The 26,682-nt window shown below is 34.2% G+C and overlaps 3 protein-coding genes across 6 annotated transcripts in view; 2 read left to right on the top strand and 1 right to left on the bottom strand.

Moving 5' to 3' along the window:
* Nucleotides 1-26,440, bottom strand: part of LOC119082075 (CCR4-NOT transcription complex subunit 6) — a 96,921-nt gene extending 70,481 nt beyond the window's left edge. The window contains exons 1-5 of one of the 4 annotated variants that reach the window (XM_037191419.1): nt 25,890-26,439; nt 24,899-25,071; nt 22,062-22,187; nt 21,811-21,997; nt 21,539-21,714 (exon numbers count right to left, since the gene is read on the bottom strand). In XM_037191419.1, the coding sequence (XP_037047314.1) occupies nt 21,539-21,714; nt 21,811-21,997; nt 22,062-22,187; nt 24,899-24,920 (511 nt within the window). In that variant the 5' untranslated portion in view covers nt 24,921-25,071; nt 25,890-26,439. Of the gene's footprint in view, nt 1-21,538; nt 21,715-21,810; nt 21,998-22,061; nt 22,188-24,898; nt 25,072-25,889 lie in introns of all 4 variants that reach the window. The other 3 variants (XM_037191430.1, XM_037191439.1, XM_037191448.1) reach the window with 3 other exon arrangements.
* Nucleotides 50-1,282, top strand: LOC119082670 (omega-amidase NIT2-like). The gene is made up of 3 exons (XM_037192250.1): nt 50-238; nt 330-1,076; nt 1,143-1,282. The coding sequence occupies exons 1-3, from the start codon at nt 220-222 to the stop codon at nt 1,229-1,231; spliced, it is 855 nt and encodes a 284-aa protein (XP_037048145.1). The 5' UTR covers nt 50-219; the 3' UTR covers nt 1,232-1,282.
* LOC119082657 (omega-amidase NIT2-like) lies at nt 7,782-9,017 on the top strand. Its single transcript, XM_037192244.1, has 4 exons — nt 7,782-7,936; nt 8,003-8,346; nt 8,404-8,806; nt 8,869-9,017. The coding sequence occupies exons 1-4, from the start codon at nt 7,918-7,920 to the stop codon at nt 8,955-8,957; spliced, it is 855 nt and encodes a 284-aa protein (XP_037048139.1). The 5' UTR covers nt 7,782-7,917; the 3' UTR covers nt 8,958-9,017.
* Nucleotides 26,441-26,682: the final 242 nt, after the last annotated feature.

Genomic DNA, 26,682 nt, shown 5'->3' with positions numbered 1-26,682 from the left:
ATTATTACCAAAAATTCACAACAATGTAACCTAACGCTTTAGATTGTACGTAATCAAATTAATGTCTCCTCTGATTACACACCAATTCGGGATATCGTTTCGTATAAAAAGGCTGGGCTTGGGAATGGATTTTCGTAGTCTGGTACAGTGGTGGTGTAAATACAGTTTGTTCGATTCTCGTTTTCTTAAAAGTGTTTTGAAATACTAAACATAATCAACATGCAACGTACAATGAAAAGTAAGAGCCAGTTCGTTCGTGATTGGATTCACTTAATACAAACAAAATGATTTTGAAATTAATATTTCTTTCAAAACTTGTATCTATTCAGAAATGGGAATTTGCCTTGTGCAAATGCATATTACGAAGAACAAGGATGTTAACATTACAAACGCAGTCACCCTCATCCGACGTGCAGTTAAGAAATACGATCCAAGAATAGTTGTACTACCCGAATACTTCAACTACTTCTTTGATAAAATGACTGTGGATGATAATGCTGAGTATATTCCAACTGGAGAGACCTATACTGCTTTGATGAATGTTGCCCGTGAAATGAGAATCTACTTGGTTGGCGGTTCGATTATCGAACGCGATGACAAGAACAAGAACCTTTTGTACAACACCTGCATGGTGTTCAGTCCAACCGGTGACATGATTGCCAAACATCGTAAAATCCACTTAACCGACATGGAAATGGATTACGATTTCAAACTTAGAGAAACCGATGTTCTTAAACGTGGCCATTCATTGACTATGTTTGACGTGGATGGCATGAAAGTCGGCTTGGGAATCGGGTACGATATGTGCTTCACTGAACTAGCAACATTGTATCGCAAAAATGGCTGCGACATGCTCATTTATCCAGTTGTTTATCCAGCTCGTTTGGGACTTATGCAATGGGATCATCTTAACCGTGCCAGAGCCATTGACAATCAAATGTTCGTTGTTGGAGTTTCACCAGCTAGAGACACGACGAAAGAATTCACTTGCTTCGGTCACTCGATGGTCGTAGATGGACATGGTCGTATCTTAGTTCGTGGTAGTGATACTGAAGACATTCTATACGCTGAATGCGGTAAAATTCAAATTACACTTCTTCTAATAATCTTAACAAACTAATTTTCCCAATTCTTTCCCTTAGATTTATTGGACATGGACAAGTATCGTGATCAAATCAAACTTTTCGGACATAAACGCACCGATATCTATGACACACTCGTCAAATATTGATTGGATCTGAACTAAAAAAGTTAATTTGAATAAACTGCCGTAAAAACTTCTCAATATTTTGTTTTAAATTATTCCACCTCCTGCAGAGCGAACGTTTGCAGTCCATCGAATAGATACTGACTTTTACAACATATGAGTCGCATATAAAGATCATACATTTTGTGTCGCACTCGAGATTGTGCAGTTGTGGTGGTTATCAACTACAAACGAGTAGGTACTTTATTCTTTAAAACTGCAGCTAATTTAAAAAAGAAATTCCTAGAATTATATGTGCGTCCCTGTGTGCAGACGTAGAAAATGTAATGAAAAAACCAAATTTATATTTTATAGTAGGTTAATATACTCTATTCCTCTTCCCTTTCTCTATGCACATCGATTTTTATTCAGCGTAGAAAAAGAAAACTTTTGATTTATTGAAAAGGAATTTTTCCATCAAGAATGGAAAGTAAATGCACTGAAGAAACTGCGATTATCTTTATCATCGTTGAGCGCAGGTTGCTACAACATAGTGTTGTTTACTATTTATTAACGCCTTAATATTGCACAACCAACCACTTATTTTTAAATTTAAGACCTTGAATGATTTTTCGTAGAATTATTAGGTTCACATGGCTCGTACGGCAATCTCCATTAGAGCTACGCACTGTAACAGCAGCTTATTATTGTTGGCTGAGTTGAATAGGTCAACTGTGAACATAATTTCACAGTCAAAACTGCGTTTATAATGAAACTATTCTAGCGACAATAATAATAATTACTCACATAGTCCTACAGTATTTTCAATTTTTAGATGTGCAGTTTTTTGCTCCAGCTGAATTTATCAGTTGGATCACAAACCAGGTGGATGCGCTAATCGTGCGCTACTTTTCGTTTGTCCCATGACGTTGAAAGGCAAAGCTGTCCCTCGCAACTACACTAACATTTTTTGCTAGGATTGCGACATCTAAAAATTCTTCTGAAGCAGAAATGTTGATTGAGAATTGACAACCCGCACTAATCACAAATTTACAGTTAGCGCGTTCAATCGAAACTTCTGGTTCACAGATGTGTACGTCGTTGGAAAAATGTTAGTGAAGCAATGATCAACTTTTCCTTTGAACATCATTATGAATTTTGGTTTAGGTCATCGAAATTATGCGGTTAGCACAGCTCGACCTACAGCTCGTCAAGCTACAACGTCTCTGCTGAGTTGATGTCATCTATTTGCATACATAACGCATTAGTGTAGTTGATTTTCGATAACTTATTTTTACGTGTGTTGACCAGCTGGAGCAAATACTGCATCTTTCAGCATATACAGCCCGAAAGACACAAGCTCAATGACAATTCACAGTTCAGAATTGCTATACGTCAATAATATGGCATCAAGCATCCATAGTTGAAAGTTGAAGAGTAAAATGGGAAGAGTATTGGTACTTGAGGTGGAAGCTGGCAACACCATTTAGCAAAGATCCCGATACGTCAAAAATTTATGGAAAAATGAGAGACCTTTGATCATGCTCTTTTTTATATGAAAATCACGCCCTCTACAGTGCATCTCAATTGCCCATTGCGAATGTCATTATGCTCTTTTATCTGTAAATCGACAGAGACAGAGTATTTTAGGAGAGTCTCGCATTTGCCAGAAATATTTTCAGTAATGTTTTCTATGTTATAGTCTTCGAAACGAGACGGTAACACATGAATCGAATTACTTTGAGTCGCTTAAGAATGAGAACATTGCTTCCGATTTGTAGACACACAAATTTCAGATATCAATTCAGTTAAACACCATATGGTTTGAACTTGTGTCTAGTTTCTGCTATCGATTGTTTGTTCAACATTTAATATACAACCAAAACTAACTTAAAAAGATTTTCAGATCCATTCTATAAATCACTTTTCATGACAATAAGAAGAAGAAAACCTAATATTATCCATATCCATGGCACCATTGATCCCAACTACTGCTTTATTTTCTTTTATTAGACTAATGAGCTAAACACAAAATTCAAATACCGACACTCAACTATTTTCACCTTAATGGGGAAATGTAGTGAAAATTAAACCGTTATCGGTTTCAAGTTTGTTGAATGAATCGAAATAGAGATTCTTTGAAACACCCACCCAATATTATTCTCTAAGGAGCTTTAAGTTTTAAGTTTTAATTGACAATAAATGCAATATTTCTATGCACAATTGGTAATTAAGGTTGAAGTTGTAAACCCTTGAAACTGAAATAATTACCATCACCAACAACCCACCAAGTTTTTTCTTTCTATTTTGTAGAGACTTATTCATCAATAAAATTTCATTTCGTTACCACCTCATACTACGGTGCATTGCACTCAAAGTATGTGATTATACATGACAAAAGCCTCACTAATTACATTTGTAATTGATTACAACAAAATGTACTTTTTTGACTGATAAAGTTAAAAAAATATTTTGTCACGAAACGACCTGTTTCCCTTAAAAGAATGCTCATTAATCAATGTGATAATTTGTAACAGAGTAAATTCAATTTTGGAAATAAGAATTTGCATTCAGTGTGCATATGGTGTACAATCGCTGCATTGACCCTTGACATTATATTGGTTTATATCGCATTACTTGTTTCATTTTTTTTATTCAATTGTCCAATTTAAAAACAATTCAGAAATGTCTAACTATCTGTTATCGACAACGACGACTAAGCTCAGCAATTATCTGGTAATCAAATACAAAAAGTATCGTTCTGAATCCTTGGTACTATCGTACTACCTCACAACGTCACAACATGTATCTGACGTATTTGTGGCTTGTGTTCAAGTATATTTTATCTAAAATGCATAAAATGTATAGGAAACTACATTACTACATTTTTTGCGCTCTATTTTCTTGTTGATATAACTTCATCCGAAGTATCCATGAAATGTCACAACTATGAAGTCGGTTCACAAAAAATAGAGCGCTGACTAAGTAGTTTTGTGACAAAATGTACTAAAAATGTAATATAATTTTACGAAAATGTATTACATATGAGCTTTAGTTACCAAAGAGCATTTCCCTATAATTAAAGTGGAATTTAGTCCTTCATCAACAAAAATTTCAAAAAACATCGAGCGAAAAGTTATAGTGAACTGGAAGAAATGTTGTTCAGTAGAGATTAAGAAGGATTATATTCTTCAATTTCATGTATTCCATATATCTTTGTCAACGTTAAGATCATTTACACATCATATAGTTTTGTAATTGACAAGCGATCTGAAAAATCTCAGTGCGGAATGGTACTCTTACAGATAGTTTTAAATAGTAGATAAAATTGTTTGGAACTTTTTATTTTGCCAAGTAACAATCACACACGGAAAATTCGAGGATTTCGATAAAGACTGTGGAACTTATAATATAGCTGCAAGACTTATAAAAATATAGCTACTGAACGCATATTCTAAAAATGTTGGTAATTTACGTGCAATATGAGTTACACAACTATATTATGGATCACATAGCTACATTATGCACCGACAACACATGTTATAGCTAGGATATGCATATTGTGGCTGTGTACTCTATATCGTAGCTGTGTAACGCATATTTGACGTATGAAAAATATAGCTGTGGGCTGCATATCAGAAAATGTATGGGACCATGCATTCAAGTCATCCGTGCTGATGCTCAATTGACATTATTGTTAATGGATAAAGAAAAATCGCACCAAAAACTGTTCTAAAATAGCTTAGCTGATTATAATGAGGTTTCATCATCAGGTTAATGGTAACGCCTCTTCAATAGTCAAAATCCGTAGAAACACAGACGAATGAAAATATCAGAAATTTCACTACATTAGAAACGAATTAAGTAATTAGCCAAGTATTGCTCCTAAAAATCAAAATCGTCATTTCACAGAAAATAATTGAATTGGCGATTCTTCACACACAGTTTCAATTCACTTTCTTTCAGAACCTAAAACCATTCTCCAAGTGACAACTGACAACTCAACAAACTAAAAATGCTAAATATAAAAGCTGCACACTTGAATTAGGCTGTGTGCCGCATAATATAGCTGCAGAATTTATATAGTGGTAGCAACGCTTCGAAGTAAGAACGTGTTAAAGCACAAGCAAAGTTAGCACAACAGCAGCATAGGTGACGGTCGGATTCTCGGGTTAAGCATCAATCGGCGCGGTAAGTACTTAGATGGGTGACCGCAAAATTCATGAAAGCTTAGAAAAAAAAAAATATTTCTCGTGATAGATTTGAAATGCGGCTCACAGCTATAATATAAGTTGCACAGCTATTTTAACTACTGTCTTCGCAATATGCATTTCACAGCTATATGCCAAAAAATGGGGGTGCTAAAGTCCACTAATCTCACACGCATATTGGGATTTTCCGTGCACAAAGCAATACGTTTCAATCCATTACGTTGGGGCAGATGAACTTGGACACTCCATTGTCATAAAAAAAACCTTACAAATCTTTAACTTGATAAGAAAATCCACAATAAATTCTTGCAAAACTAAAAAATCCATTGAAATCCACAAAACGTTAACACTAAATTCCCTAAATGAAAAGTACGGTTTTCGACGCATGTAGCATGTAAAACATTTTATCACATACGCGCAGTGTTCGGATGTCAAAATTACTCAACTAGAAGAATAATTCAAAAATTACACTTCTGGTCTATGTTGTTGTCTCGTTTTCACTTATGTGATAAAATAGAGTACACCTACACACTTGTCACTATCAGTCTCGGCAAGCCTCGACTTCTTCGTGACAAGTGTGTAATATATAATACCAAACTAGGGAAATAATTTGATATATTGTATAACGATGAGTAAACATACCTCGTATGTCAATGCAGTGAGTGCAGTAGGAAAAGGTATATTTCGAGAAGTTTCAGTTTGACCCACTACTTTGCTAGTGATAAAATGAGTCTTACGTTTCTGACATGCTGACTGACTAGAGATGCTTCGTTAAATATGAATATTTTAAAGCTCAAATTGAATTGGTGTGACTGACTGATTGGCGTCATTACTTCGGACTTCGTAAAATATTTAAACAAAATTTAGTCTTCAAGTTTTAAATTGCTAATATTCCCATTCCAAATCCGATTAAAATACAAAGCTTTCTGCTGAAACTGTTGGATTAGGTAATTTACACTAATCTAGTGTTCGATGTTTAAACTTTAGTAAGCCTGGAAACTAAATTTTCTCGTACATTTTTCATTCTGTTTTATCACTTAATACAATTCAGTTCGTAATTAAGCTGCTCTGTGTTTCAATACAATTGAAGGAAATCTACGGAATCTAAGAGGTTATGGGCCCAGAATACGCAGTAAAAGAATACAATGGCAACGGACGCAAAAAAAAATTGAATGTTTCTTTGGAAAGAAATATGAAAGAAATTTTTGACAACAATTGTGCGGGAAGCTGCGATACGATTTGGCCTGTGAGGTAATCGAGGAAGTCGAAGCAGTTACAGAAAGTCATAGAGGGAAGAATCGGAATGGTGATACATTTGCATGGGAAGCAGTGATACGGTTGCAGCAATGTTTGAAGCGATCGAGGAAGTCACAGTAATTGTAAACGAGGAAGTCACGGAAATTAGAGCTACGGAACCTAGTTGTGGTATCGGAATTAGAACAATCGAGAAAGAATCGCGGATTATACAACTGAATTGGTGTTAGTGGTGTTGGGAGTGGTGTATACCATAGTCCAGCTAATGCCTGAAGTGGAAATTGAATTTGGATTGCCGGAATCAACAAGAAATAGAAGTGGTAGAATGAATTGACCACTGGAACATGGAAATAGAAATGGAATATGGAAATGGAAGGAATATGGAAATGGAAGGAATATGGAAATGGAAGGAATATGGAAATAGAAGGAATATGGAAACAGGAGGAAATGGAAAGAAACAGGAATGAAAGCGGAACATATGGAATATGGAATCGAAGCTTGGAAATTTAATCGGAAATTGAATCTTTGATTTATGTAAATTAAGCGGGGGTGTTGGATTAGGTAATTTACACTAATCTAGTAATCGATGTTTAAACTTTAGTAAGCCTGGAAACTAAATTTTCTCGTACATTTTTCATTCTGTTTTATCACTTAATACAATTCAGTTCGTAATTAAGCTGCTCTGTGTTTCAATACAATTGAAGGAAATCTACGGAATCTAAGAGAAACAGAAGTTTTTTTGCATTTATTAACAATTGTTTTTCTTCGGAACAGACGAATTTTTGTTTCATTCCATCCCAGATAATAAAGAATCGTATAAGGGAATTATAGCCTTTTGTGGTTCTTACAACCCATATTACCCATATTACCCATATTACCAATGTATGTGTTTGTTCTATTATTTTACGGAACTACTGAAATCAAGAACTTAAAAAAGATTCTGCTAGCTGGACTAGACTAATTCCTTAATGGAATTTAAAAAAAAGACCACCTCATGACCTGCACAAACCGTCAATCGCTTAATTAAAAATTAATTCTGATCAATAAAAACAAACATTGTATCTACCGCTGAAGGTTGATGTGTCAAAAAAGTCACGTAGACAACACTTATCACCGCAACAATATTAAAAATTTGCCTTTATCTGCACAAAAAATTCAGTATAAAAGCTGTAGAATTGCAGTTGATCAACATTCTAGTACTGTGCCTTGCAAAAGAGTCAGTTCGTTTCCTGTGTTCAGTCAACTAATTCCAAAACTCAACCGAAAATGCAGAAATACAACACCAGTAAATATTCACTTGGCCATATTGCAATATAACATTCGAGTTTTAATTATTTTCCATTTTTTTCAGATCTAGGAGTTGCACTTGTGCAAATGCACGTCACCAATGACAAGACCGTCAACCTTACCAATGCAATTCGTCTGATCCGTACAGCTGTGCACAAGTACAGCCCAAAAATTGTGGTTCTACCAGAAAATTTCAGCTTCTTGTATGACAAGCTTAATTTCGAAAAATATGCCGAGGTCATTCCCCATGGTGAAACATACATTGAACTGTCGAATATTGCAAAGGAGTTGAGAATCTACTTGGTTGGAGGTTCGATCATTGAACGTGATGATAGAACGAAGACTATTTTGTACAACACCACAATGGTCTTCAATCCGGCTGGAACTCTGATTGCCAAGCATAGAAAGGTATATGTGGTGAAAAAGTCGAATTGAAGTGAAATTAATCGTGAAAATTATATACAGATTCACTTGTCGGACATGGAATTAGACACTGACTTCAATTTACGCGAATCGGACATTCTAAAGCGTGGAACAACATTGACAACGTTTGAAGTTGATGGCATCAAAGTAGGATTGGGCATCGGTTATGATATGTCGTTCGGTGAAATGGCAACTCTCTACCGCAAGAATGGCGTTGACATGCTCATCTATCCATCGGCCTATCCAGCTCGCTTGGGATTGCTTCACTGGGACCAACTGAACCGTGTTCGTGCAATCGACAATCAATTGTTCGTTGTTGGTGTATCACCAGCTCGTGACGATAACACCGAATTGGTTTACTACGGACATTCTATGGTCGTCGATCCGAAAGGTCGCGTTTTGGTGCGCGGTGGTGACAGGGAAGAAATTCTCTACACTGACTTAGGTAAGTGATTTGTATTCAAACCGGTAAATTTGATTTTTGAAACCATTTTGATTTTGGTTTAGATTTCCAAGACGTTGACCGATACAGGGCCCAAATTCAATTGTTCCCACACAAGCGTCTTGATGTCTATGACACAATCGTTAAATACTAGAATCAATTTTGTGACGCTCATGTAAAAAAAGACTCAATAAATTAGTTTTTATTTCTCGAATTTATGTTCTTCTTTATTTGAATTACATCCAGCCGCAGGGACTGAAAGCGTTAAAGTAAATGAACATCTCGTTTAAAATAAAAATAAAAAATGCGAAAAGTGAAGAACCCAACGACAACCAGCAAATAAAATTGTCATAGCAAAAGAGTATTATAAAGAGGCGCGCACTATAAAGAAACGACACGATAGCGGTGGTAATTATCAATTTTAATGTCTTACGAGCATCGTAGCATCTCTAGATTATAATTGCTTTGATAAATTTACCGGTGCTAATCGCCTTGTCTTTTATTTTATATATTGAATTTTATGAGCGTGGATCTAGACCGAAAATGCGAAAAAAAAGAAGGAGAAAAATGAATAACATTACTGGTATACCGTTTGAAGTCTTCAGAAAGACAACATTTTAGTGGACATAAAAAACGTGTGTTGGTGGGTAAAGTTGAAAGTACTCTTCGAGTATTGCAAAAATACGCAAATTCTAAAATCATCCATGGCTCGTATACATAGTTCGTTTTAACGTCTTAACAATCAATTTATTACACGCATTACATGAAAGATGACAAGTTGAAGAAATGTAGTACCGATGAGATAAGATTGCCATTGTACGTCTTAATATATCAACAAATACCCACAAAACAAAATCATCCTACACCTCCGTGCCAAATTATAATCTCATTAGGTTCGTACAACAGTTCTCCGCATTTTCTATCCGCGTCTATGTGTGTTACCATTATAGATCACACCACAGAGCAAAGAGACACGACTGCGAGACGTAGCAAAATATCAAAATATCATCGTTCATAATGAGATTGAAGTGATGAAAGTGCTTCAATTTAAACAAAAGTAAATAATTTACACACGAAGCATATTATTTATTTATTATTCATTAAGCAAACAATACTTTCTAACAACAACAACTGTTGATGAATATAATAATACTGAAGAAAAAAAAACCATCCTACGTTAAAACTACCGTCTCGCTCGAATGATTCAGAGTTTTCACCTAATAAGAAGTAACATTACATGATGGTGATCTTCCATGCTTTTGTTGTTTGACCCAAATTTATTTTATGTAAGATTAATTCTGCACACCAGATATCAATTCAAGTAAGGAAATTTTATATGCATGCATTAATGTAACGCGAATATAAAGCAAAAAAAAAAGAAAAAATCTCTCACTCACACACACAGTTTACTTTATATAGAAATTGTGGATGAAACCGTGTGTATCTCGCCGGTGTAATATGCGGTCCTATAGATTCGGTATGTGTGGTGTATAAAGTTTCGGATCAGTGCTACACAAAGACCGTGAATATCATGGAAAGGAAATGCGTTTCAAATTAAAGCAGTGGATCTTGATATAAATTAAATATTCCACACACTATGCCTATGTTTGGACATGATAAATGCGAAAAGTAATAAATTAATTGTTTGTTCTGTTGAACGGAGCGTGAATTGAAGGGGTTAACTTTTAGTTTCATAGAAAGACGACTGGTTTGAAAGGTCATGGACGCGTATAATTTGAGATGTGCAGACTTAGAGTGAAAAAAACATTTCGTGCGACGGTAAAGGAAATTTTGCACGTTGGAACTGTGTCTGCTTTACTACAAAGTTTTGACTGGAACCAAGAAAGTTCCCCGAAACTCAATTTACATAAAACAAGTCAACACTTAGGATATCATCAGATGGAGTAATTATCAAACGGCTTGTCATTTGTTATCGTCTCCAACGACAAAATTAGGCGATGAGTTTCGTCTAACACTCTTCTATAATCCGTAAAATGTGTGTTAACACGTGGGGGATAATGCTCGAGCAGGCACTTTAGGCACACCGAAAAGTGGTAAGGGGGTCGAGTAATACCTCGAAATAAATTTCTAAAAATCAAAAGTCAAATTTTTGATTTTTAGAAATTTATTTAGAGGTATTCCTCGAATCCCTTAGCACTGTACGGTGTGCCTAAAGTTGACAAGTCACAATAACCGGCGGCAACGTGTTTTGAATGTAGAAAAAAGGAGCCGCCAATCTACACCGTTTTTTGCTCAATTAAATTAATTGACACATGGCATGGGGTTGTCAGACCCCAAAAAATTAGGAATCCAAATTTTATGAGGAAATCATATCAGACGGAACAAGATCAAAGGATCCTTTCACTTTGAGATTTCTTGCTCTAAAATATGACGGAGGCTTTCAATTTTACTCAAGATTTCTATGTTCGGAATGTAAAAATCTTCATCGTCGACCTTCTTAGCAATTCGAAATTTCATCAAATCAACTCCCAACCACTTCGTGTAATAATCCCAATTCAGAATCACTTTCCATTAACATTTTATATTGCACGCAATGGTTTACGTTTTCATCTAGCATTCCACATCTCTATATATGCATTATCCCTTATACGTCCACGTAACGATTTCGTATTAGACTCCACTTTCAACATTTTCCAAAATGCCAATGATTTATACGTGCAATCAATTGCAATTTAGCGTTAAAAAGTAAAAATCAAATATCTATACGTACGTCTTCGTATGATATTTTTGAAATATTCTTTCATAAGTATCTACGAAGACAGACCAAATAGAAAAAAAAACGCCGATGAAAAATGATTTATGTTAACCTCAGTGTAACAATATTATAGGTACACACACACGATTTGATTGAAATTCAACCAGAAAGCAAAAAGAAAAAGGAGATAATATGTAGGAATACACACAGAGAGCGCAAAAAAAACGGCAACGAATTACAATGTTTGAAACACGTCAAGATGTCTGAAGTGGTTTGATCAATAAGTGGAAGCTTTTGCGCACCGCATAAAAGTTAAAAAACCATATCTGGCCATCACATGTACACATGTAAGTATCCAATTGCAAATATAAATAACATTAACCAGCATGTGCGATTCAACACATTATTAATTTGCTATGAATTACAGCAAAAACATTTTTTTTATGGTTGACGAATGAAAATGGACAACGGAAAAAAAGCAACACACAACACTCCACCACACAATACATTATATACAATTTCTTTAAAGTCATTCCATCTTACGAGCAAAAAATCAACCGACCAATACACACCATACATTAAATTGTATTTTATTTTTTTGACCCCTCACATTCAATTATAAATTTTAAGAACATTATAAGAGAATTTAATAACTTATTGATAGAGTTCAACAAACGATTAAGTTCTAATTTTTCGATAATTGAAAGACAATTTTTTTATGATTATTATATTGCCGGATTGGTGTTACCTACATTAACCATGTAAAATATAGGTAGATATGTCTTCGAAATGTACATATTTCCATTTAAACATCTCTATACTTCTATGCACTCTCTCTCAGTATTATAATGTAATGTTGGTCGATTGGCTGATAGTAAACCAAGTTCATTATAAGAATTTTTTTTTGATTTTTTTCATCTTATTAATACCTACATGTGTGCGCGTCCCAGGTATAGTGGATCAAATTAATTCAATTTTAACCTTGAACTTGGAAATGTTAATATACAATCTCTGTTTGAAAGATAAATATAAGTAAATGGATACAGACATATTTACATAAAGAGATATTCAAGAAGAGAAGAAAAAAAAACCATACGCGCGTTATATTTATAGTGTTGTGTGCGATTCAAATCAATTCAAATCTGGAATTTTATGTACTAAAAATTATTAGACTGAGAGCCTATCAGACCATTTCAGTCCGCTGAAGGGCTTGGAATCTATATTACTGCACTGATACGAAAAACGTTTCTGTTACAACTTTTATTTGTTAAAACAATTAAGTATAGTCCCAACTGTCAAACATCGTAAAACATCCAAATCGACAACAAAATGTGGATATTGTTCCAGTCTTTAGGAAATTGATTTGTTATAATTTACTGGACAATTTGCCAGAATTTCCTGGTTAGTTTTCCAGAATTTGCGGGTTAATTTTCTGGTCAATTGCCAAATTGATCAAATTTTCAAATTTTGGGTCATGGGCCTTTTATCAAAGTTTTTAAACTTTTATTTTGATTCGGAACTACTAAATTAAACTCAATTAATGTTCTATACAGCTTTATTTGTCCCACAATGTGGAATTGACATCGTTCCACATGTGGTGAACAAAAGAAAGGTAGAGAGAGAGTGTGTGTGTCCTTTCATTTACACGTGGATGTTCTTATGTAAAACACGTGGAACGAATAGAACAAATGAAACAAATAAAATCCATCAAAAAGTTAAAATTTATCTTGAGTTAAGTTTAAATGCATTAAAATGTGTTATTCAACCCCTACGACGGACTGATATGAACCCAGGCTCTCTGTCTACAGATCATTCTGTATTTTTGTAAAAGACAAAAACTCAAACGAAAACGCTTCTCTATTGCATTTCGTGCACATAATTAATCAGTACAGTCATTTTGATATTCAAGTTAGATAAATTAGTTGATAAAAAATAATGTAATTTCATAGATTCGAAGAAAAAAAAAGCATCTCTGTGGTAATATGTCTTCTCCGGTCGGCTTGTTGGGAATCATCGTAAAAACAGAACTTGAATCTTGAATACAGAAGAAGAAAAAAAAAAGACTAGCGCAACATACAACCTAACAACACCTTATATTGAGTTTTATTTGAAATTGTTCTTCGTCAATTCTTTTTGTGTTGAGTTTCGACGAAAACTATTTTTTCATCGTTAACAAGAGTATGAATAGCTGATCTAAGCGGTTTCTTTTCGTTTCCTCCTTACAAGAAATTGCGTATTAAGGTAGGGCTGACGAATTTAGATCAAAATTTCGAGTGAAATCGGTGGACGCGTATCTTAATATCAGTTGGGCACAGAGACTCTTTGTCTCCAAATTGTTTTTTATATTCTTTTTACATTCTTAAAAGGAAATGATAATAATGTTTACCCTTCTCTGTGTGTGTATCCTGTAGCGGCTTACTTGAATGCAAAATCTTTTACTTCATTAGTTTTATCCGTTAGCAATATTAGAGTTATAGGCGTTTATTAAAAAAAATCAACTTCAATGGTTTTTCGAAAAAAAAACAATCGAAGTAATAGATTTTGTAATCAAGTGTATTTCGTTGCTCAGTTAGAAAAAAGCTTTGTGAATTTGTCTTTAAAGAAGCGAAACGTCCCTCAGGTGAAATTATCTTCCAATTTTTATTAAATTTACGCATGTATGACAACAAACATTATATGCACACATTTTGCTACATTCACATTTTTGTAGGTTCGTATTCGTCTAGCCCTGTAGTTGTACGCACATTCAAGTGAAACTGATTCTCATTTCGTTTTAAAGAATGAATAAAATGTAAAATGTAGCCACAGCAAGTGTATTTAATTGAGCGGCGGAGAATACCGAAAGATACTTATAGAATCCAATTAAGTCTGAACACCCTACTGTAACGGATCTGAGCTAATTCGCTTAGTATATCTAGTAAAGAACGATTTATCTTCCTCGATCAATAAGAAATGGTAAATTAAACCGGAAACAAGTTTACGAAAAATATCTGTCCTGTGGTCGATTAATTTTGGAACTGTGTCATCGCAAAACAAAAGAAATCCATCTCGTCAGAGACGCACACATGTAAAATTGTAATTTGCCAGGGAGTTTTTCGATACTTAACTATACTATCACGACATCAAGACATCATCCATCTTTACAATGAACATTCACTTTTCACAAAAACTTACCGAAAAAGTAATTTACAAAAACAAAATTAGTACGATGTCGATTGATGCTTTTTCTTGTTGCTGTAAGTTTATTCATGTGTTAAAATCCCAAGAGAAATTTTTTAGTTAATGTTTATCTCATCGCTTATTCGTATATTGCTTACATCCGAAAACAAAAACAGTGTAAACTGATCCATAATTCATATGTTTCGACAACAAATCCAGAGCATTAGGTACGTTCTGCCTGAGACGACAATTTGTATTCGAACATTGAGATGGTATAATTACCATAACTCAGAGGAGTAAAATAAATTTTGCTTAAATTGGTAGTATAATGTGGCGTTCTTATTGGTTCTTATTAGAATGAACTGAATTAATTAAAGTACTTATGGCCAGGTCTTGATCGGATACGTCGCACAGATGCCAGCGGGCATAACCTGGCCTTCAGCAAGCATGCAATCATTTTTCAATTGTACAGCCACATTCTTTCTCTTAACTGATTGGAGTGAGTGAGATTTTAAGTATTATGTTGGATAATAAGTTGGATTTTACCTGTTTTCCACACTGACAAAAAAGTTTCGAAAAAGTCAGCTGTTGTAGGTAACTTTGTCTCCAGGTAATCTACAATAGCTGACGCAGCAGTAGCGCCACATACAAAAAATACAGCTGCGGCAGATAATGTAGATTACCTGGAGACAAATTTACCTGCGACAGGTGAGTTTTTCGAAACTTTTTTGTCAGTCAAATTCTTGAGAGTTAATTCTTTAACAGTAACCGTCAATAAAATTTACACATGAATTTGCGTCAGCTGATTTTCAGCTGGTTTCAGCTGGTATACAAATAAAACTGCTCAAACGTCTTTATACGGTTTCCCCACTAGCAAGCGCGTACGTGATACTATTTTATCCGTATAGAGACGTTTAAGCACTTGTTTGTTTGAATGGACCAGCTGAAAAACAGATGAGGCAAATTCTTTTCTCATGTTTCATTGAAGTCGACTGTAGAAATTTAGGTAGAAATTTTTCGATTACACTCAGGTAGCTATCCCCGTGGCCTGGTGGAGCGAATCGTCGAAAAATATAAAAAAAGACAATGTTGTTCCAGTAACTACGGATCTGGTAATACTCAAGTTATCGACAAGAAAAACAAATTGTTGTAACTCTCAAGCAAATGTATATTTGCACCTTTCGGTGTGCTAGTTTGTTTTTTGTCAAACATAAAAAATGTCGATAAGTCTAAAATGCCATAAGAAGCATCCTCCATGTGAATGGAATGCAATATCTACTTAGCTGAACAGAAAGCTACATAATTTTCAGCATTTCGCACCGAAGAAGAAGAAGAAGAAACAAAATGAGATATCGGATAATGAATTAAGTTGCACAAAGGTTCCGACCGCAAAATGCACTTCCCATAAGATTATAGAATTATAAGTGGCCAGTAAAATAGCAATAATTTATGAAGCTACAGATGAATATAAAATGACAATGTTTCCACCCCATATAATACACACAATTAAAATGAAACGGTTTTTTTTTTTTTTTTTTGAAAAACACAACCAATTGTGATGTATTGAAGGTTAATTCCTTATTTGAGTTTTATCAAGGGCACCCGCACCGTCTCAATTATTATAAACTTCTCTCTTGTGTATAGATTCGTTGTTTTTTTTATTATTATTATTTTTGTATCGCAATGTTCCAGTCTCGTGCATAAACTACATTGATACAACCCGAACGCGGTCGTTATTTTATATACATACATATATGTGTATATGCAAACGAACAGACATAAAAAAGATAATTTCATATAAATACTCTTAAATTACCGTCGTTTTCAACATTGCTTACATACATTACCATCCCAACAACCATTTTATATGATATGCAAAAAGCAATATTTTTAGATTTTATCTTAAAACGAAATCGTCTCTCTTCAGCATCAATTAAATATTTGTAAAACATATTTAGCCCCATTGCAAACTGTTTAAAAGTTATAGTTGTGCGATTATGATCGCAAATCGTAAGTATTAATCATAACGATAAATAAATTGATGGTTTCTACTTGTGTCTGTTGCTGGTTGTGTTGTTTTTTTATTATTATTATTAATTTCAATTTTGTTCTCTCTTCTATTACAATAAAAAGATGTTAAAATATATGTTTTATCCGAAGGTGAAGGAAAAAAAATGTGTAAATTTCAATTGCCTAACACAATTCACCAAACTATCTACCTGTATCTATATGTAATGTACAAAACGTACGTATCATAAATTCATATTTTATTGGCGATGCTGTGTAGAGCTAATGGCTAATATTAACTAGATGAATTAATGTTGTTTCGAATTGTTGTTGTTGTTGTCGACTTTTTTTCTCTCTTCAATTCTTTCCATGCAATGACTCCTTGTTACAACATTTACAAACAAAACTACAAAAAAAACTGTGTTGTTAACTTATAACTTATATGCCAGGCAATGAGAAGTCACATTTCACTTGAAATATATAGCCGGCAGTAGTTGTAAGCTTATTGAAAAACTTCTACGCTTTTTTGTTCCTTCAAATTGTCATGAAACAGCGATTTGATTTGAAAGTTTCCATTTAATTATTATTTATACCGTGTGTTGTGTGTGAGTACATCATATGAATTGATTCGAGAATGGGATATTGATTAGAATGTATAATTGGTCAACGTGTGTGAGGCTTTTTTTTTCATTGGCCCAAGTTCCAAGAAAGTGAAGTTAACTATCGTCACTTGTGTCTGTAGTTTTAATATTTCTCACATTACAAAAAAAAGATGTTTCGTTACGCTCTTTTTTGCCATCGGAAACATGTTTTAAAGAAAATTGATTCACATCATCAATAGGAATTGATGTTATTATTGATTGTGACGCATTAACAAACTTTTGCACACGGATAGTCATCGGTTATCGACAGAGACGACAAAAATATGCTAGAAACTCTCTTGTCTTGCGGTATTTTATAACAAAAATGTAAGGTTAAGATGAATCGGATGAATCAATACTAAGGCGATTGTGGACCATGTGGCAGTTTCCATATTGTATTTTGGCATGATTTTAAATTGATCGCAAGAAAAAAGGAATTGATCGAAAAGAAAAGAGAATTTGATCGAAGTAGAATGAAAAATCTTTATTATTTCTTTATAATATTGTACAAGGAAAATGTATTATGCGATCCAATTGTCTTTTTCTAGTGTGAACAATTCTTCTTTTGCTGCTATCAGTTTAAATAGTAACCGGTAAATTTGTTTAAATCCCTCTAAAACCCTTTGACTGAGAACTTAAATATTCTATATCCTAACCGGGCGATAAAATCACCGGATGGGCTTTGATAAAATCTTCGTTAGTCACGGGTAAATGTTCAGTGAATGTTGAACATTCTATTGAAATTCATCCAATAGCGGTTAATGATTTCACTGCCCCGTTGGATAGTTTAACTTGTTGGGCAATAGGGTTTTCGAAAACATAGAAAATCTACCGCATGAAAGAATTTCAATCATTGGACAGACAATCTTTTTTGAAATTTCAAAGATAAAATAAGCTTTGAACAAAAAGTGTAATGGCTCATTATAATCAGTTTAACATCAGTGACCAGTGTACACAAATTGGTAGATAATAAGCAAAAAATGTATGAAACCTTTAACACATTGAAATTAATTGCGGCTTGCCAACTTTCGGCACCCTGGACTTTACTCAAATAGTCGGGGAATGCCTCCAAATAAATTTCTAAACATCCAAAACTGAATTCTAGATTTTTAGAAATTTATTTGGAGGTATTCCACGACTATTTAAGCAAAGTCCAGGGTGCCGAAAGTTGACAAGCCGCAATTATTTTGAATGTGTTAAAAAAATTGGAAGGCCTAGATCGACCTTCCAATTTTTTTAAGATTTCAAACATCTAAGTCCCCATGGAATGTATTTACGTTACGTGACATTACTTTCTGAATAATCCCTTGGAGTACGTTATAGTCTACATCGCAAACAGTTTTAAATTTATAATTCAAAGCAAACATATTACAGTCGTTTTATCCAAAAAATGTTTTCTGTGCAACGTTGTTGTCACCCAAAACTTAAAATTTGTGCTAAGCAAATCCATTGCTTTCATTTTATAGAACAAGCAGTATATTTAATGAACGAATATATTGTAATGAATGCAGAATGCTCTTACATTGAGAAAAATTAAATGAAGATTTGGTGATCATTGATTCACTCCCATGCCAATAAAAAGTTGTAGTTCCTTGACTTCACTTTCGAATGAGAATAAGAAAGGAAAAAAAAACAACAACGAAACGAAAAGGTGGTATACCCCAAGGTAAAATTACTCTCATTCTTACTAACAACTTTAGAGTACCTTTAACTGTTTTATTTACTGGTCCCCTTTATTAGCGTTAATAAAAATCGCTAATAAACAAATATTTTCCATTAAAAAATCAAATTTAAGTCGGACACGATACGATCGTAAAAATCTTAATTGTATAATTCGCTCGTAACTCTCTGGGTGGACGGTATATTAACACTTTTGTATAGTTCAAAATGGTTTAATTTTATGTCGATGTTAAAATTCCATTGGAATTGATTCTTTGTCACCATAAAACTGCATGTTTAAACAACGAAATTTCTTTTTGTTTTGCTTTTGGCTAATTTCGTTGAGCAATCTTTGTTCTGAGAAAGTCCGACCTAAATAAGTTACGAATGAAAATAAGTTGCTAAATCAACAATGCCTATCTACCGATAGTGTTGATTATGATCACTAATATAACCGATTCATGATGGGATTCAGATTGATATGATTTCGAAGAGCTCAATCTAAAATCTTCATGAGAAAAAGGATTTGGCTCATAGCATTGATCACCAGGATTTATTTCATTACAAAACAACCACATTTTTTATGATCATTCTACCCGCGTGAGCAAATTATGTGTATCCGTGGTATACAGGATACCGAGAAATTTTTGGGGAAAAATTCGGTTACCGGCAAATTTTATGACAGCTGAAAAAACCAGCGGGAAGTGTATGTAGCGGGAAGTCATTTTACCGTTTTTGGTTACCGGGAAATTTCTACTCGGATACCGGGAAGAAAACATAGTTTGTACATTTTGCGACATTTTGGAAGTCATCTGTTATCGACGACGAAGACAAAAGTAAGCGACGAGTTCAGACTTATGTTATCTTATATAGAAAAATGTTTGTTAAAAACTAGTGAAGTAAAAGATTGTGCGTGACATACTAGGAAGTCCTTCAAACAGAAGAAATAATAGATTATGCTCGACGGAAATCGTCACCTTTCGATATTATTAATATTTTTATCGACACGTGTCGTTTGTAACAGGTTCAATCGTTGAAAACTTTTTAATTGTCAAAGGGCATGTCTCGATGTTTTGAGCTTGATACCAGATACCATAGAATGAGCGGAAATTTGTTGTTTAAAGACCACCGAACACTGTTCGGCGAACAGGATATGTCTCGGATGACGCTTTCAGTAAAATTTAAAGAAAAAGTACAAGACTGTAATGTGATGTGGTCCAGAGCCGGTCATATCGCAGACATTCGATAATAATTTAGATAAAGACTCTGCTCGCGAGGTTATTGATGCAAGCTAACAGTATTAGAAATCTACTTTTAAATCGCCAAGCAGTCAAAATACTTCTTCGTTTTTTATATGATCCCAGCTATATTGCAAAAACCAACGACCGATCGCGTCAAAACTATAATTGAATGATTGCCTTCATTAATCTTTGCATCAAACTGTATAATGCCCATTCATAAATCATTTTTATTTAATCGCCGATATTTAAGTTATGCTTTAACAAGTGTCTTGTAGTTTTAATCGTCTTGTACACTTTTAGTCGTTGTGTTGAAGAAGAAGAAGCAGAAAAAAATCCATCTGAGTTTGAAGAACCCAACGCTGAATGATGAATTGAAATTCATTTGTTTTTTCGGTTGAATTTTCGAAACGATTAAAATAACAAATTGTTTTCTCGCTGGATACGAATGACAATCAAACATGTATTTATAATATGACATAATCGATTAGGAGGAGTAGTGCCACTTCAGATTAAAATAAATAATGATTCGTTGGACGATCTCCGTGTCTCGCAAACGAATCGTTAAGAACACAGATTGATGGAATTAGGAATTATCTTATCTGCCTGTTTGTTGTTTTTTTTTTAAGCCAGACCATCAAGACAAATGGTAGTATTTTCAATCAAAACACCATTCCTTCGTCTTTTTCGAGTATGAGCAACAACAAAAATCGACGTATTTTTAATGTAAGCCGACTGACCTCTAATATTCTATCATGCCAGCGCTGTGACATTTGAAGGATGTAAACCCAAAATTGGGTAATTGTTTTCTGAACAGGAGATACATACTCGAGGGACTTAAATGTTACCATTTAAGGCAAAAATATTAAATCGAAACGCAATGTGCTTGGCAGCAAGGATGAATCGTGCATTTTGATTAGTTTGCTTTCTCTGAATTTGGTGTTCGTGTGCCTGGTGGAACTTAATACAGAAACGAAATTCTGTGTGTGTTCCAAGTAAAACCGTCCCTGGTGATACAATGTTATGTATTATTATGACGTATTATAAAATCGTCTACGAACTTATTAAATTTATAAAGACGCCACGGTTAGACTGGCTCGGAAAATCCCTTTCGGTGCCTACATACAACTCATTTGTAAAAAGCCCAAAAATTAAAAAAAAAATATACAAAAATCTTAAGGTATGGCTACTTCGGGCCTGAAAGACGCCCAGTTGACGCCATCTTCAATCGAGCTCATTATACCTTCCCGTAAAAGTAAGAATATTCTGTCGATTTGACCAATTCGTTGAAATATTTTACAACTAAGTCACGTACCTGTTAAATTGTCCAGTAAATACGTAAGCAGCTTCTGAGTTCCATTCGGTTCATTGTAGATAGACATTACATCTTTACCCAGTGGATTGCCGTGCAAACCGAGAATTTGCAAATGAAACAATTTACCAATTTCGTACGGCAATACCCTCAGCAAATTATTATTCAATAATAACTCTCTGCAACAAAAAAAACGATAAATCGAAATTGAATTCAAGGCCAGCCAAATAGAAGTAAAGGAAGTAGAAAAAAAACACCACAGAAATCCAACTCACCTTAAGTGAATTAATTCGCCTAACTCAGCTGGTAGACTACGCAACTTATTACTAGACACGTCCAATGTTTTCAAATTACATAATAGACCGATGTCATTAGGAAGTCTTAAGAGATTATTATCGTTAATATAAACAGCAGTTAGATGCTCAAATTGCCACAATGTTGGACTGAGATTGCGAACATTGCCTGAAAAGAAAAAAATTTAGGAGTGATTAGTGTCACATTTCTTGGCGGACTTTGCCGGTCTTACCTGTTATCTCAATGCCATGCCAGAAAGTCTTACGCCCTGCTGCGATATCTTCAGGGGACAAAAATGTTTGTTGTCGTCGTGAACTATTTTCATACTTCTCTTTCCTGGACATTTTGTAGATGTTGCCTGTTTCCGAAATAGATGGAACTGTTAGAATCCAAATGCAATTCGTATGGTAATGGAATTTTAAATATTAGCTGTTGCATCCAGTTAATAAAATGACTGTAAATTTTGTGTTGAGCACGGATCAGAATGCTATTGGAACAGAAAAACAAAATGGGCAGGAAAAAAAATGGGCAGCAAAGAGACTAGACAGTAACTAACACAAAAAAGAAGCAGCAATTCAAACAAAAATTTGTTAAATAAAACAGAAGCAAAAACCTTCGACCAGCTTCAATGAAATCGGAATGACTTGATCGACTGATTACTTCATTCGGAGAAATTAGTAGAACAAATTTGTTTATGGAACAATGTCACTTCAAATGAATGTTTCTCAGCAAAATAACCGCTGACAGCGACATTTTTTTTCCTATTCTCGATCAGTCATCTTGTTATCGACAGTGACGATACAAATTAGCGTTGAGGTCTGGATTATTTTGTCGTAATAGCAAAACGAATGTTAAAACTGGTGAAGTATAAGATTTCGTATCGCATACTAGATGCTACGTTCTACGTTGAACAAAAGAAGAACCGGATTTGAAAGATTATTATTGTTTCGCCGTTGTCACTGATCAGCGAAAAAGATCACAGAATCTGACTGACGGTGGTACTAATTTTCAGGATATCGCACCAAGAGTTTTCAATCTATTGCTTGTGATTGATGCATTACATCGATACGACATTTATGAGTGCTTGAGTGCTACAAGTTACTCTATGATGAAGAAAAATTGTTCTTTAAGATAAAGGAGGAAGAGGGAAATATCGTCCCATGACATTTGCTTCCAAACTCTTTTCAAAATAGCGACTATCAGTGTGTGTCTCGTTCAACTATACACGCACGACGAGACCACTGTTCTGCGAACCATACAATAATAATGTTCCAATCAAATTTCTCAGGATAGAAACAACGAATCGATTCAGTTACTTAAACATTGTGGATGGTTTGAGTCTTGGCTGGTCAACTTCGTTCATTAAAAACATATTATCTTGCTTCAAAACGAGCCAAAAAATCTACGTTGACAAAAAACAACGTTCAGAAGCAACAAAAATTGTTAGTGTTTGGGTTAGTTACAATAACACACTGACTATTGAACTGACTATTTAATTAAAACCTCCTGAAACAGGATACACTATTTTCAACAACTTTAGCTGAACGATGTCAGACCCCAACGAAGAGGCTCAGTATTGTGAGTACGACGAAAGGAACTAAATTTATGATTGCAGTCGCTTATAACTCGTTCTCTTGTCTGCAGACGAAGACTTGCCATTCCGGTCTCTTCTCTTTCCAATCTTTAAATCAGATTAGTCAATCATGATGACACCGGATTGCTGCTTCTTTTTTAGTTGTCCTAATTGAAACTGTAATAAGGAATGAGATAGTGTCCGGGAGAGAGAAATGCCGAAACAGACGTTGAAGCGTAAGAAATTGACGATTGATGTGGGTTTGAGCCAGTAAATAGGGGAATTACCAACACAAATTTACAAGAATATATAGATCAATATCGAGAAGATAGCTAAGGTCTTTCGTAGGACATTCGATATTAGAGATCATTTTTGCTTGCGCTATTGCATACCAACAAACGCACGTACTAATTACGAGAATTTGTTCGTATCCCCTCCATAATCGTATAGACTAGTAAGACAATCCTATCTAAATATTGAGTGGAAAAAATCCGGAGGGCCGACCAGTAACTGTTCTCTATCATTGACACTGTTTTCACACGAATCCAGTAACCTGTAGACATTCTGGAGTTCACTGGAAGGACGATCTTGTTGGTCTATCTACATCTATCCACTGGTTGAGTACCCACGAAATATTTCGCAAGTTGTTTCGCAAGCCCGTCGTATAATAAATTGATAATAATTGAAGCAGGAAGATGACACGAATCAAGAAAGTGGCTGCATATCAATCCGGAGTTGAAATGAAGTAAAACCAAATGACGTTGGGCTTCGCTCGTTTAGAGCGGGATGAACTCATCTCATTCGGAACATTGACTGGTAAATATTATCGAAAAACAGATGTCAATTGTTGTCGACAACAAGAGATATTCATCATCGTCAATTGAATTGCGTAGATGTAAAACAAATACAAACGTTGTGCTAAGCCCAACGATAACATTCCCACCCACCAGAGATGGAGCCGAATCTTTATCGATCCCGAGAGGGTACACAATGCATGGATGTATGTATAACCTTGAAATGGTTCAATGTGACGAACGAAGGTCATTCTACGTGGATCAAAATGATATTATATTCAATTGTGGGATGGACAATAATTGATATTCGAGTGGATAATGTCTTTTTTTGTATGCACAATATTGGTGACCGAACGACACGACAAAAATAAAGAAATTCGTACAATCGGTATCGGGCTCAGTCTGTCTACAATATTGCCCATTCAAATGTATAAATGGTATGAAAATGAGCAAATAATGCAAAACCCAAGTGAACGAAATCATAACATCGAATAATGTTGTGAATATGGTCTTAGCGGTGTATGTATAGTATATGAATGTAGGCAGTGTTGCAACACTGTGGATTGGATACCCATGAACCATTTATGTATAACACATCAATTGCAGGGGGAAACATATTGGTATAAGGAAAATAAACCTAAAAAAAAAGTTTTGTTTGTTTTTAAATGAAATAATAAAAAATTCAATTGCAAAAATTATAACCTTTTTTGTTTTTGTCAGTCATTTCGATGGTGATTAGAAGCGATTAGAATCATCCAGCAGGAAATTAGGGAATATATCGTCAAATAAACAGAATTTTTTGTATATTGTTGTTGATGTTTCTTATTATTTTTTGTTTGTTTGTTACAGTAAACGTTAGCGTTTTTCTTTTTCCTCTTCAATCATCAAAATAAGCACAAAAATTATTATTTTACAAGAAAAATAAATAACCAAAGTAAACAAAACCAAAACAAAACCACAATTTTTCTGCACGAAACAAATAGAATATGTCAAACTTTAGCGCAATGCACAAACAAAGTGTGAATTTTTTGTGAACAAAAAAAAGTATTTTTTTCGAATTTTTAATTACTTCAAACAATATGGGATGTGTGTGTGCGTGTGTGTATGGAATAAATGTTTGTAAAATGATATCAAAAAATAAAGAATCGATTGATGGATTAAGATGCTGGAGGCTGAGTGTTTCTTTTCCCCTTTCTTTCTATTTATCACGGGTACACTTCAGCATGAAAAATGTTCGAATGTAGTAAATGAAACAAGCAATTTTAGGCAATTGCCTAGTCAATGTCAATGAAATATTTTATAAATCGTTGTTGTCAAAATTTGGATTTCTTGAAAAATTCAAGAAATGACATTTGAACAGGGACTGGTAAAACCATGAAAATTGTACCAATTGGCAACAATAAAATATGTTCTAAGTTAAATATTGTGAGCTGATATTTATGTACAACAAAAATAATGGAAAATGCTCGGACTGTATGTCATATTTTTATGTGTACGCTACGAAAAAAAATAAATTTGCTTTATCAATAAATTCAGTTTCATTTTACCGCAATGTCGGGTGTTATTTTGTCAAAATAGATTACAGTTTTTCCGTGTGTTGTTTGTTAAGCACAAAAATAAAAATTGACCAAAAAAAATTTATAAAGAAAACCTAGGAACAACATAGAAAACCGACAATGTTTGACAAAAATACCTTCATCTACTTTTTATTTATGTGCCAATTGTCGCTACTTCTTCAAGAGGACAAGGTTCTGTTATAGCAAAATGTTTCACTAGAAAAGAAAAATGTAAATTTCACACTGTCGTACGAATTGAATAAAAGGTGAAAATTTCGGTTTGACAAATTGCGGATTACAACAACAACAAAAAAATTCACTTTAGTTTTTTTTAAACAATTTGTGTTCGATTGGAATTGAAAATTTTTTTCACGTTTACAATGTATATTTTTTCCGTCCTTTTTTTTGGCTTTGTTACTGGATGTATGCACACACTCAATTTCTTAAATTTTCAGATCACTTTTGTTTGCCTTTAAACACTTTTTATATTAACACACATTAGCAAAACACAATATTTATGCTAAAATCAGACTAACATCTATCTTAGATAGTGTAAATGAGAACTTTTTTTAAGTTTTTTTTTAGTTTTTTAAGTTGATGGCTTGGTTTTCGCAGGTATAACAATAAAAAAAGTGTCAAAATACAGAATCCATGTATACTTGAACTGTCAAATCCCGGAATCCGTCTTCAATATTCGTGCAATTTTACATTTAACCCGAATGTGTGACACTTCGAACGCAAGTGGTATACGACCTATACGACTAGTAGAGTTTTTTTTGTCAGGTTGAATTTCCATATACAAACTGTGTAATACCAGACGAAAGAAATGGTAACTTTAGTGGTAACCATATCAGTGTCTACATGGAAATTCAACTTGACAACAATAAAAAACCCGCTCGCTTCAACAAAACACAATTGCTGCCGTATAAC

The sequence above is a fragment of the Bradysia coprophila genome, chromosome X, assembly GCF_014529535.1.
Source record: "Bradysia coprophila strain Holo2 chromosome X, BU_Bcop_v1, whole genome shotgun sequence".
Classification (NCBI taxonomy): Eukaryota; Metazoa; Arthropoda; class Insecta; order Diptera; family Sciaridae; genus Bradysia; species Bradysia coprophila.
This window is presented reverse-complemented; position numbering and strand designations above follow the sequence as displayed.

Coding starts and splice junctions, on each gene's coding strand:
- LOC119082657 (XM_037192244.1), top strand. Junction 8,347..8,403: donor TGATTGCCAAGCATAGAAAG/GTATATGTGGTG, acceptor AATTATATACAG/ATTCACTTGTCGGACATGGA. Junction 8,807..8,868: donor AATTCTCTACACTGACTTAG/GTAAGTGATTTG, acceptor ATTTTGGTTTAG/ATTTCCAAGACGTTGACCGA.
- LOC119082670 (XM_037192250.1), top strand. Junction 1,077..1,142: donor CATTCTATACGCTGAATGCG/GTAAAATTCAAA, acceptor TCTTTCCCTTAG/ATTTATTGGACATGGACAAG.